Below are 13,975 nucleotides of genomic sequence, written 5' to 3' on the forward strand. Positions count from 1 at the left end.
GTTTGAACACAAATAGTATTTTTGTATGAAGTTTGCAGACAAATACTTTGAAGTGTCTACAATCATTCTATTGAGCCATCTAAAGTTCACATTAAAGGTATTTAACATACAGAGGCATCAACTGTGCTGGGCTCAAATTAATTGGGACAACAGTGTTTTCACAGGACAGCTATAAATCGAAGATGAGTTTTCTGGAATAAGTCTTGACAAGATAATGTACTTTTTAACATTACTGTATTACTTGCCTTTCTAATTACATGTTGACTTAGATGACCTACTGAAATGAACAGTTAACAAAAATATTTTTATTCATTTGTTTTTCAATTGATCATGCAATTACTCAAATTACTTGCAGCATAATATAAAATATACATTAATGCATAATTCCAGTTCATCACTAATAATTTATTATGCTATAAACAACTGAGTCTTGTCACATCTTTAAGATTAACATGAGCACAGCACAGACAATATGGACTAATGAATACTGGAGCTAGACAATACTGGAGTGTCCTGAACATATCTTGCCTGTTTACTTCAGTAGCCTATTCATATAAAAGGAGATACATGCACAAAACTGTCCTTCTACTACAGAAGCTCTGTTTGAAATACTGACCATTCACAGGGATCTGAGTTGGAATGTACATCTTCAAGCAATACCAAAAGATTTTAAACTACTGCTAATTAAGACATTTGTTAAGGGGGCGGGGCTGCTCTTCTTGCCTTTTAAAAACGCACTACACGGATGTTCCCTTTCCTCCTCCTAACTGCAGCTCACTGACCGATGTGGTTGTCGTTCCATATTGATCCTGTGTTTTTCCCAGGGCTGGGGAGGGGAATGCTGGGGAAAGGATAAAGTGGAGAAAATATGTGATCCTTGCAAGCCTGGATTCTTGTATCCCATCCAACATATCATATTCTTTCATTTGCACTGAGAACTGCCGTTAATCACTTCACTAATCTATTATCTATACTGGTAACACTTGCTGAGTGGTTTAGGACCTACGTGTGGCTGTGTGACATGCCACCTGTTTATTTCCTGAACACTACTCCCCACTGTGACACTTGCCCCATGTTTCAGCAAGGTGGGAGTTTGTGGTCAGCAAGTGGCAAGTGCCACATTGTGGACCAGTGCTCAGAATAGACACAGATGGCATGTCACACAGCCGCATGTAAGTCCATTGTTACATACACACAAATAAATCTGAAAAGTGTTTGAATATATTGGAGACAGCACAGTGATGTATGGCATGCCACCAATTAATATTAAAAGAAACAGAATGCCTCTCCAAAGGACATAGTGGCAAAAGGCTTATAATTAGAGGGTCACAAGTAAAAGGACTAAAAGAGTGCAAGCGTTTTTACTTACTTTCTGCTATAAATGGATTTTAAAGGATAACGTATTATGATTTTCTTGGAATAAATGATTCAGATATATTAGTAATCCCATCCCTGAGTTAATGACCATTGGGCTAATAAATCTGCTTGCACCAATGCTATGCTACACTGGCAGGAAAAGATCATGTTGGTATACTGACAAGCCTTGTGTTCTGTGACTCAACCTGCAGAAGGAGAGGGGGAACTAAGTAAGTTTGGGTTGTGATGGGAGGAAAGTGAAGGAAGGTAGAATAACTTATATGCACTTACTGGCCACTCTAATACTGCCTTACTGGCCACTCTAATACTGCCTACAGTGTAACATTGTGACATAAGCCAAAAACATCCTCACTGAAGTCAATGGAGAACACAAGTTGACAGCTCCATCCATTGCTTTCCAACCCCACAGGCACAAGACAGAAGAATAAACTCACCAGCTCTACAATGTTAGCACAGCAGCAGATGTGAAAACACTTTGAACAATGACTACTAAGTTCTCATCATGAGCCTTTTTTCTGTCTGTTCCCCTGGCTGTGCAGCTGTATGGTGCTTTCTTGTGCTCTTGCTGTTTTCCATCTAAGTTTATTGGTGCTAACAGGTCTTATGGAAGACACATTTATATTGTCCATGAACAGGATTTGACCCGCCTCTCTTTCCATAGCATTACTCCTTCCTGTCCAACTGACAGAACGTTCATAGCCTACTGTGAACTTGCTGTTGCAGTTTGCAATGTGTATTCTTCCTTGTCTAAATGTTCTTTGTAATTCATCTGTGCAAATGGTCTAGCTTTTTCACATAGACACCAATATAAATATTTTAATTCATTCATAGCACATTTCTAATAACAGGGACTATAGTGGAATTTGAACATTTCTCTCCTAGGAACCTATGACCTTTTCTATAGCTCCTCTACTTGATTGCCCTGAGAAGTCTTCAATATTTTAAGCCTGTGAGCACCTTTGAAATTCTTACATGGAATTGTGGAACAACCTAAGGTTGCCAATCTCCAGCTGGGGCTTGGAGATCTTTCAAAATTATATCTAATCTCCAGACTACAGAGATCAGATCCCCTGAAGAAAATGCAGCTTTGAAGAATGGATCCTATGGTACCACATCCCTGCTAAGCTCTTTTTCCTTCCCAAATTCCACTGTCCTCAGGCTCTACCCCTAAGGTTCCAGGAATTTCCAGACCCAGAGCTGGCAACTCCTGTGAAACTACAAAATGGCTGCCTCAAGAAGTGGACCTAACCACAAAATATCAGGGAGTTAGGTCATGGATAACTCTAATAGTAACTGTTCCGTTTTTCAGATAGTGCATAACTCTTATGCGCTCTTAGAATTAACAATTATATCACTTTGTAGGTAGGGCAGAATTTTTTGTTTTTTTCCTGCATACAGAAGATGTACCCAAGCTTGCAGGAGGTAAAGTGTAGATGACTGGGAAAGGCAATGGCAAACCACCCCGTAAAAAAAAAAGTCTGTCATGAAAACGTGATGTGACATCACCCCAGAGTCGGAAATGACTGGTCTTGCACAGGGGACTACCTTTATTTTTTAGAAGATGCACTTGGAATGCTAGATTTTAATATTTCTGCGTTTCACAGAACAGGTAAAATATAAAAAACAAGCTCTCAATAACATTTTCTTGAATACAATGATATATAAAGAAATCTACAGAAAAATGGAAATTCTGAGCTGATCCATTACTAATTCGGGAAAGCATAAAGGTGCAGTTAGAATATGTCATTCTAACCTGATTTTTACTTACCTGCTACAAAGGAGTTATTTTTCCCTTTTTTCCTAAAATATTCTATATTTTATTCAGTCACTACTTTCTAGCAACTGGAGGATCCCCCGGTTTATGCATGTTGGAAGTGCCCTATAATCTCAAATTTCTAGAGGCAATTCTCAATGAATTAGGAAAGAATGTGGGTTGCCAGAGCCCGCCAATCTTTTGTATTTGGCAACCCACATCCTTCCAGATGTCATAAAGAACTGCCTTCCAAAAATCAGAAGTTAGAGGTCACTTCCAGCTCACACAAAAGCACATCTTCTACCTCCATAATACATACATAACTATAAACCAATGTTTGCTACTAATGAACGTGCTGGGGTATCCAGGTTGTGCACTCTCTGTCTTCCCTTGCCTACCACTGGGGCTATCTTTTGTTTTTGTGCATAATCATAATTAATTACTATGTCCAAACCATGGTTTATGTTATTTTACTTAACACAATGAACTAGAATTCCAGGCTAAGAGGGGGAAGTATGCAAGACTGAAGACAACCCAGACATATTCATGTAATAACAAACTATGGTTTATTATTCTTCCTGTGTGACAATGTATACCTCCAGCACCTGATGGATACATTGCCATTAATATGAAAAATTTTAGGAGGTCATACACCAATGTGTTGGTTTTTAAACAATATTTTTGATACCTGAAGTAACTGACACTATTCTTCCAGATTTGCAGACTCCCTTCCCCCACCAAAAAAAAGGTTTAATCTTTTATGTCCCTAAATCAGAGTGCCAGACCACAAAATATCCTAATGTCTGCCAGTTACCAACCATCAATTTTTGTACATATTAACCTTTTTGTAGTAAAACAGGAAATAACTTGATTGAATCATGTTAGATTTCTGCTTATAAGTTCTTTGATTACATTATCAATTAAAACACAAACATAATGGAAAGAGTTGAAAGATACTTGAATTTATTCCATTAATAAAAAAAGACCCCTCATTTCTCCAGAAGTTTAACTAACTGCTACTCTTCTACCAGCTTGACTCCTTTATCTGTAAATCAAGATGAAGGGCTGCCAAGAGATACCATGGGCCCAAGATAAAGATTCCCTAGGCTTCCTTCTCCACCTCACTACCACTCAGACTCAACTCAAACACCATATGAAACCAAATCACATGACTTGCCTAGTTCCATGCTATACCAGGGTAACCAGGGCTCTTGTGCCCTCCCCCCAGTTCTGCAGGCTGAGTGGCTCCATCAAGATATGAGTTGCCCCTTTCTTGTCGAAACAGATTTAAGTATTTTTAAGGAGATATACTGAGAAAGACTTTGCACAGACAAAATTTACAATGGGATGCAATCAATAAAAATTAGACAATGCTTAGAAAATAACAGGCTTTTAATAGAAAAATCAGTAATATATGGATGCTTCTATTACACCTAGACCCACCCTGAGATATAGTTGTTTGGGGGAAGGCACAAGAGCCCTGGCTGATGTGCACTGGTTTCTTTATGTATTTTTTGTAAGTAGGTATGGGTCATTTTTGGAGAAAAGTGGGATACAAATACTTAAATTTGTTCTTTAACATTTTATGGCGGCAAATCCAAGGAATAAGCTCCATTGAACACAGTGATTTTATTTCTGACTAGACAGGCATAGAATTTTCCAGTAACACTAATCTCGCATCACCTAAACACGTATCTTTTCACTGAGATTAGTAACCTGTTCCCCATTAACTACTTTCAAGTAAACATGCATCAAGTAGTAGCAACATTAATGTACTCTGAAAGACACTATATTATCAGTCAAACCATCCTTCTAGGGTCAAAAAGACCAATCTTTCAATGTGCACAACTCCTTTTCTCTGTGACTTCAGAAAAAAAAGCTAAAGAGTGCAGTGTAGATTTAAGATTATTAAAATCAATTCCCAACATTAAGAAAAATATTGATACATGACTGCTACAACAGTTGCTCAACAAACTGGGAATGGAATTTTAAGCAGATATTGTTGAACGAATAAATTCTGAAAATTTAATAACTTTCAATTCATAAACCATCAATCTGTCTATAAAATTTACAACATCTATACTATTTATGCAAGTTTATCCAGCTAAAGATGTTTTTCCTAGATAAGAGATTCTCTTAACAAGTGAGTCAGTCCACAATAACTTCCACAATTTGAGTCAGTCCACAATGACTTCCAGACATGCTTACCTTAAAGTGCTGTAGAACTATATATACTGGAGGTTAGATTCAGCAATCTCTCAAAGGAAGGTGCTGGTAGACGTGAATTTTTGCCACATTCTACTATCACCAGGCCCTTCTGACTGTGGGAAAATTGATTGCTGGGATTATGAGACCCACAAAGACTGTCACAAGGGCAAAGGGGAGTATGGGAAGGGAGCTCTACTGATGGAGACTTCTTCCTTTTCCCTGCTGCCACCTGACCCACATGTCCTTTATTTATTTATTTTATTAGATTGTGTCCCACCCTTCCTAAAAGTGGGCTCAGGGTGAGTAACATCAAAATTTCAAAACATTAAAAACCAGTTATACAATAACTATTTTAAAAAGTTAAGACAATTTAAAAGATGGTGTGATAGACATTACATTGTGAGGCCAGTGATCCTGGGAATCAACTTCCCTCGAGTCAGAAAGGGTGGAGTTAGAAAGGAACTTCTAGAAGCTGGAGAATGTAGCAAACATCTGGGTTTTTGTGCAGTCAGATGCTGTTTGATCCAAGCCATTGAGAGAACAGCCTGAAATCAACAGATCAGTTTTTGGAAATCAGAATGCAGTCCTTGGTGGGGAGTTTGTGGAAGCCAAATTCAGTATGTATCAGAAACAAAGCTCTTGGCAGTGTAGCTGGAGGGCAGGAAGTTCTGATTGAAGACATTTTTCAAAAAGACCACAAAAATAAGTGTGCTGAGTTTTCCCCCACACTTTAAAGACATTTTACTGATAATTAACTGCAGATATCTTTCTACAACCTGACTAATATTTTCCCATCTCATAAGTGGAACTGCATGCATGTTTTGAGCTATTCTGACAGCCATTTAATTGGAAACTGCTTATATCCAATCTTAATTATCTTTGCTTTAGTGTCAAAAGACTCTGTTATTTCTAACTTGCTTTATGCTTCTACTCCCTTTGACTTATGAGCTCCCTTTCTCTATACAAATGTGTAAACTGACTTGAAGAAGAATCACCCTCTTCACTACTCCAAATTATGCAGTGTTTATTATTCTGAAGCCTAGCACACATTAATTTATGAAGATACATCTGATCAAGGTTTTTAGTCATGTATCACTTAAAAATAGCAATACTGTATACATTGTTGGTATATTTTATTTGAATGGCTGTAGTTGTCTATGTTAATAAAGAAGGTTAATTATAGTGTACTAGATATTATATCACAACATAAAATTATTCTAATGGATGTATCCTCCCTCACTTTAGGAATATGAAATAAAGATTTTTGTTTTTAATAGCACATCTTAACCTTGGGTGTAACTAGGATACCAAAATCAAGTTACCAACTTCTGTTCTGCCAATGGGTGCATTCACACTATACTAAATAATGTGTTTTGCAACTAGATTTTATTTAGTGTAATGTGAACACACCCAATGTTGCTAAATTCAAGGTTGCTGATTAGGTGGTCCAAGAGTAATTTTGGATTATCTAGCATGACCTTGCAAACTGGACCTTACAAAATCATCATATTACTAACAAATGGAGTTACTCAGATCTCAGTCAATTGATTTCCATGTGCTTATACTGGAGTAACTCCACACAGAATTACCACGCATATGACAATAATTTCTAGCAAGAGAAGGTATCACTGTTGTGTAAGTGTAATATTCAATGGTCTGTTTGTGTGCAGAAGCATTTCCCCCCACAATTAATTAGACTTTACTAAGCTCTGGAAAATGTGAAGGAGTTAATTGTTATTGATCTGTATTATAGCATTATCTTTACTTTTATTTACTTGTATTTTGGTGGCATTCAGGATCTCCAATCAGGATCAGATCCTCATCAAGATATGCAGTATTCCAACATATGGTGGGCTGGGCAGAAGTCCCTGTTGAGAAAATCATAACATCAAAGTTGCATTTAGGGGACTAGAACTTCTTGGAAACTGAAGGCATTTTAAAAGTGGACATGCCACCTTTTATTCAAAGCCCCATGTCATCCTGACAAAAAGAAACAAACAGTAGCCACAGGACTCATTTATTCCATTAAAACCATACAAAAACTGAGCCCAACACATTTTGGTTCAAAACAAAAATAAAAGGAATATGTTACATTTCACAGACAGCATAGTGCCCTTAACCAATAAAAAAGATTTCCTGCCATGCAAGATGCCTGAGGCAATCTGCAAGCTACAAAAGTAAGAAATGGTATAAAATAGATAGTATTTTATTTATTGAAGAAGTATCCCTACCTTTTTATAATCTAAATTTCAGCAAAAGAGTAATTATTAAATTGTTAAAATAGTATTTAATAATTATTGTCTCTTTTGGGCCTGTCTTTCAACAGGTTTTCTCTGGGTATCACTCTGGCTTTGTTGATCTGTTTCTTGACTTCATCAGGTGGATAATTTCGTTCCAAAAAAATTGTTGTACATCCCTTCAGGTAAGAATTTCTGTCTTTAGACCCAAAAGAGATAATAACAGAATACCACTAGTGGTCACATAAAGTTCAGTTCGCTTTCACAAGTACTGGGGAGCAAATCTTTTCTTGTGCAGACAACCCCCCATCTCAAACAACTCTTCATCCACAGTAATACATCTAATTTGAACATGGAAACTGGTACCGGGCCTTGTAATAAACCCAGATGCCAACTTTACTGCCACATACATCCAGACAACTCAGTCACTGGCCTTAACATCAACTACTTCATCTCAGGCTCATTTACTTGCTCATCTTCCAACATCGTATATTCCATTAAATGCCAACAATGTCTTTTAGTTCTATGCATAGGACAAACAGGCCAAACTCTATGCCAAAAGATAAATGGACAAATCAAGAAACACAAGAACTACAAACCAGTAAGAGAACACTTCAACCTTTCAAGACACTTAATGGGTGACCTCAAAATGCCTGTTTTATTGCAAAGAAATTTTAGAAACAGACATGAATGGGGGATTTCTGAATTACAATTTATTACAAAACTCAGAACAATGCCCAAGTGTTAACCGGCATGTTGGCTTCAAAAAGACATATTGCTCCAATCCTACTTACAGAGATTCTCACCTGAGGGATCTACAACAAACCTTTTTGGAACTAAAGTACCCACGTGATGAAGTCAGGAAACAGATTAACAAAGCCAAATGATACCCAGAGAAAACCTATTATAAGACAGACCCAAAAAAGACAATAATAGAACACCACTAGTGGTCACACACAACTCTCAACTGAAAACAGTTCAATGTATCATCAACAACTTACAACCTCTATTGGACAGTGACAGCTCTCCTTCAAAAGTACTGGGGGGTAAACTTTTTTTTGCACACAGATAGCCCCCTAATCTCAAACAACTCCTCACCCACAACAATACAACATCTCATCTGAGCATGGACACCGGTACCAGAGCTTGCAGTAAACCCAAGTGCCAACTTTGCTACCACATACACCCAGACAACACAATCACTGGACATAACAACATTAACTACATCATCTCAGGCTCATTCACTTGTTCATCTCCCAATATTACATATGCCATTAAATGCCAACAATGCCCTTCAGTTCTCTACATAGGGCAAACAGGACAAACCCTATGCCAAAGGATAAATAGACACTAATCTGTCATTAGGAATTACAGAACTGAGAAACCTGTGGGAGAACATGTTAATCTTCCAGAGCATTCAATGGGTGACCTCAAAGTAGCTGTTTTATTGCAAAGGAACTTCAAGAACAGAATGGAGAGAGAAATTGCTGAATACAAATTATTATGAAACTTGGAAAAAAATACCTCCCCAGGACTGAACAGGGATATTGGGGTTTTTTTCTCATGCTAAACCCACTCTCACTGAGCATAGCTATATATCCACAATATTCCAATGTATTTTTTTTTTTTAGAATAGTGTATGAGAATAATGTTTTTTTGTATTGACATACTCAAATAAGGAATATTGGCTGATTATCTAATTACATATACTAACCCATCTTCCGCTATATTTTAATGTACTTTTTTTTTCTAATGGCAAACGAGAATGATGTTTATATGTGTGTTACATGTTTAAATTAAACCTCTTGAGAAACTAATTCCCTAATTTTAAACCCAGAGCTAACATCACAACAGACTCTTGTTTATGGCACTTTACATAGACATCAATGTGCTATTCTGACTTATATTGCCCCCTTGCTGATGCAGCCCAGTTAACATAGACCAATTTCACACTCACCTTACGCCACTCTCACATTCGTCTTCTCAGCGTGGCTTCCTTCTGATTTCACACTATCTACCCCAGGGCTGCAGCAAGTGTCAGTATTTTCATGCAGCAAACAGAAACTGCTAAGAACCAGTTTCTGTTTGCTGTGCGAAAACAGCAACGCTTGCTGCAGCCCTGAGGCAGATAGTGTCAAATTGGAAAGAAGCCATGCTGAGAAGACGAATGTGAGAGTGGCGTAAGGTGAGTGCGAAATCAGTCATAAACTAACAATCACCAGACTCCAAATTGTGCTTCTTTTATTCTGCTAACAAACATTTCCATGATTTTGCATACTAATTCACTGCCCACTCTCTCTATATTTAGGATTGCTTGACATTCCATCCTATTGTCTGATGAAGTGCGCTTCTAGCACACGAAAGCTTACATTCTGAATATTCTTACACAAAAGCTTACATTCTAAAACAGGGGTGGCCAATGGTAGCTCTCCAGATGTTTTCTGCCTACAACTCCCATCAGCCCCAGCAGCATGGCCAATGGCTGGGGCTGATGGGAGTTGCAGGCAAAAAAAAATCTGGAGAGCTACCGTTGGCCACCCTGTTCTTAGTTGAGTTCCAGCCATCTGCCTCCATATACAGCAGCTTGTGCTCCACACACGTCCCCTGCAGATCTTGGTCTTACGGGTGCAATTTGACTCTTACTTTGTTCTATTGCTTCAGACCAACACGGCTGCCAACTTGGATCTATCTATATTGGCTTCTTATCTCATTACACATGCTAAGTCAGTCAGTTCTCACTTATACCCAGAAATAAAACTTTGTTGGGAATTAAAGGTGACACTGGACTCAAACTTAGTTCTCACATCAGTTGCTAATTCCATTATCTGTATATCAATTTGCTGCTAATTACATAACTTACCTAATATGTTAGGGGTGGCCAACGGTAGCTCTCCAGATGTTTTTTGCCTACAACTCCCATCAGCCCCAGCCAGCATGGCCAATGGCTGAAGCTGATGGGAGTTGTAGGCAAAAACATCTGGAGAGCTACCGTTGGCCACCCCTGTAACATGTTATTCAAATCTTAGCTGTATTTATTGCTCAGTTTCTTAGACATTGGATTTATATTTTGACCTCCACTATGAGTCTCAGAGTCTCAGAGCAGCTCATCATCTCCTTTATCTTCCTCCCCCACAACAGACACCCTGTGAGCTGGGTGGGGCTAAGAGAGTTCTCACAGAAGCTGCCCTTTCAAGGACAACTCTTGTGAGAGCTATGGCTGACCCAAGGCTATTCCAGCAGCAGCGAGTGGAGGAGTGGGGAATCAAACCTGGTTCTCCCAGATAAGAGTCTGCGCACTTAACCACAACACCAAACTGGCTCTCAAACTTAGGCATCCTGACTCTTATTAGCTCTTCCTGGCAACTAACTCCCACCCCACACCTATATGTAATATTTGAGAAAATCTTTTTCAATGAAACAGGAGTGTACATACTAGTAAGTCTCTCACTGCTCTTGCTTGTATCCAGAATTGAACTTTATTTCAGTTGTAAGTGCTGCTGGACTCAAACCTTGTTCTCATATCTGTTTAACTCTTTGTATATGTATGCTCATTTACTGCCATTCATGGATCTTTCTTGCATCCAATCTCAGCTATAATCACCCAGCACTTATGCATTTTGCTTCTAAGTGGCCATTCCTGACTGCAACTTCCCACCTTACCCCCTATAAATAAGGCTTAAGGAAACCATTTCAATGTATCTTATGAAGTGTGCTTGCACATAGCTTACACCATGAGTAAAACTTCGTTAGTCTTATAGGTGCCAGTGGACTCAAACTTTGTTTTGCTTGTTTACAGTTAGGGTTGCCAGCCAGTGGCTAGCACCTGGTAGAAGACTAGGGCTGGAGACATGGGGGAAGGGACAGGGGCCTGGCTGCAACCCCTGATACATTTACTGGAGCAAGTATGCCACTCCTAACAGCTTAGCAAACTAGAATCCAATAAAAAGGAAAGTCTCTGCACAGAAGAAATTCAAAGATATTTTGGGGAGTCTTTTACCAGATTTCCAGTCAAATGTTAGTCAATACAGTTGTTATTCTTCCTCACTCTGTAATTTTCAACATAGCTTATTATGGGAATATTTACAGCCTTGTGGCACAGAGTGGTAAAGCTGCAATACTGCAGTCGGAACTCTCTGCTCATGAACTGAGTTTGATCCCAGTGGAAGCTGGTTTCAGGTAGGCGGCTCAGGTTGACTCAGCCTTCCATCCTTCCGAGGTCGGAATGAGTACCCAGCTTGCTGGGGGGAAAGTGTAGATGACTGGGGAAGGCAATGGCAAACCACCCCATAAAAAGTCTGCCGTGAAAACGTCACCCCAGAGTTGGAAACGACTGGTGCTTGCACAAGGGACCTTTCCTTTTCCTTACACTGTACACATGTTCATTTTAATACATTGAAACCAGAACTGCAGCACTTATTGGCCTTAGACTTGTTTCTGAATTGAGGTGTTTTAAACATTCTTCTCTGCTTATCTACTTGTTGCTCCTTTAAGATCAGAACCTGATCTGGTAAGTGTCTTAATATCATACTGACATATGTAACCTGGCAAGTTCATAAATGGGACATAGTCTGTTCTGGTTGAGGTTGCACTCTTGTGGAAAATCAGATATGCAGTTTAGGGTGTTCAATATTGTTTCTGCATACTGAAAAAGCTGGACATATCCAACACATTAAAAAGAACTCTCTGTCTTTCTGCAGGTTTTTTCCCTCTTCAATTCAAAAAAGCTCCTTGTTCCAACCAAAGCTGAGGCCACTATTAGTAATGGCTTAGCACAGGGGTGTCAAACTCATTTGTTATGAGGGCCAGATCTGACATAAATGAGACCTTGTCGGGCCAGCCCAAATGTGTCATAAAATGTGATGCTAAGTAGCAGAGATATAAACGTTATAAAGGATACAAACACAATTAAAGATTTTGTATCTCTCCCATGTGATTGAAGAACTGCACAAAGGAAGCTCTGGCTCTTTCCCTCCCCAAGGGATGAGGAGGGGGAGGAGCCTCAGCCGATAAAAGGAAGAGAGGCTTGGCTCAGTAGCTCTGCTGTGCAATTGAGAAAACGTGGAAAGCAAGCTCTCCTTCACCCTCTTCCTCCCCAAGGGAGGAGCCTCAACCAATAGAGGTTTTGCTCTGTAGCTCCTGTGTGATTGAGCAAGCCTGGCAAAGCAAGCTGTGATGCAGAAGGAAGCAAGAGAGTGGGAGAAGGAAGCAGATGACAACCAGCTGCTCGGGGGCCTGATTTGGCCCCGGGCCACATGTTTGACACCCCTGGCTTAGCACATACAAGAGGACATTAAGAATGAAAACTCAATGCAACAGAATTGCATTTCTAGGACCAAAATACTGGGAAACACAACCAAAGATGTGTTAAAAGGATCAGTGTAGATTTTTTTAAAAGTTATTAAAATATACACTGTTAGTAATCTCCGGCTAACAAATGTTTGATTTAAGGAAATCAACTTTTAATGGAGTCAAACTTCAACATCTGGTTAAGTGTTGCTATTAAATGGGCAGAGGTCAAGGACGGGTCTCTTAGTTCATCAATTTAAGGCATCAATGTGACTCTGTGACTAGATTGGTACAACAGAAATGATTAAATACTTCAGTACAGACAACACCCTATACAAAAAAGTTTCTGCAGATCCAAATTCCAGTTTCCTTTACTTTTCTCCCACAAGATGTTCATACTTAGTGTTCAGATTTTGGTAGCTATGCTTTATTTTTACAGCTGTACAATCACTATATTTTGGTATTATTCCCTTTGCTGTCTTTCCTTTACCTATTAGTGTTTTATATATATTATATTCATATTCTGGAGGAATCATCTTTTCAACTAAAGCAGGGTAGAGTGCTCTTTTATCCATTTTATTCTCACAGATGCAGTGTGAAATTATTATACACACGATGACTAGCTTTGCTTGAATCTCAGTACCTTTGCTGATTTCGGTTTCATTTTGAATGTTTTGTCCAACTAACTGAAAATGAGCAAAGGTTTGACAACATTTAAGCAGCTTTCACTTAGGTAAAGAAGAAAGGTCACCGTAGTATCCTCTAGGTCTGATGTGTAGGATTAAGCTTTCCTATCCAGTTAGCACACAGGAGACTCTGGCAGCTTCAGCAACAGGCTTCTTTATTGCTTCACACACACTTGAAACTACAACCTATGTACAGAGAACTAGAACTGAGGCCCCTCCCATACAGACCTTGATGGGGGGAGCAGATATTAGTTTGTGAGGGCTCACTTAAAAGCATACACAAAATATACACATAGATGCCTAACAATCAGACACAGCTGTGTTTCCATAGTCCTTAATGTTCCAACTCTGAAGATAGCATGGTGTGCAAAATTATGCTAAAAAGGTATTCTCACTAGAATGATTCAGCATGGAGCTTTTCAGAAACC

The 13,975-nt window shown here is 38.9% G+C and overlaps 1 protein-coding gene across 12 annotated transcripts in view; it reads right to left on the reverse strand.

Annotated features, from left to right (window-relative positions):
• Nucleotides 1-13,975, reverse strand: part of TENM3 (teneurin transmembrane protein 3) — a 721,265-nt gene that overhangs the window by 372,242 nt on the left and 335,048 nt on the right. For 5 of the 12 annotated variants that reach the window (XM_060246485.1, XM_060246482.1, XM_060246483.1 and 2 more), the window contains one exon: nucleotides 7,114-7,206. The exons of the other annotated variants lie outside the window; for them this stretch is intronic. In XM_060246485.1, the coding sequence (XP_060102468.1) occupies nucleotides 7,114-7,206 (93 nt within the window). The remainder of the gene's footprint in view (nucleotides 1-7,113; nucleotides 7,207-13,975) is intronic. 12 annotated transcript variants of the gene reach the window in all.

Source organism: Heteronotia binoei, chromosome 9 (assembly GCF_032191835.1).
Source record: "Heteronotia binoei isolate CCM8104 ecotype False Entrance Well chromosome 9, APGP_CSIRO_Hbin_v1, whole genome shotgun sequence".
NCBI classification, from domain to species: domain Eukaryota; kingdom Metazoa; phylum Chordata; class Lepidosauria; order Squamata; family Gekkonidae; genus Heteronotia; species Heteronotia binoei.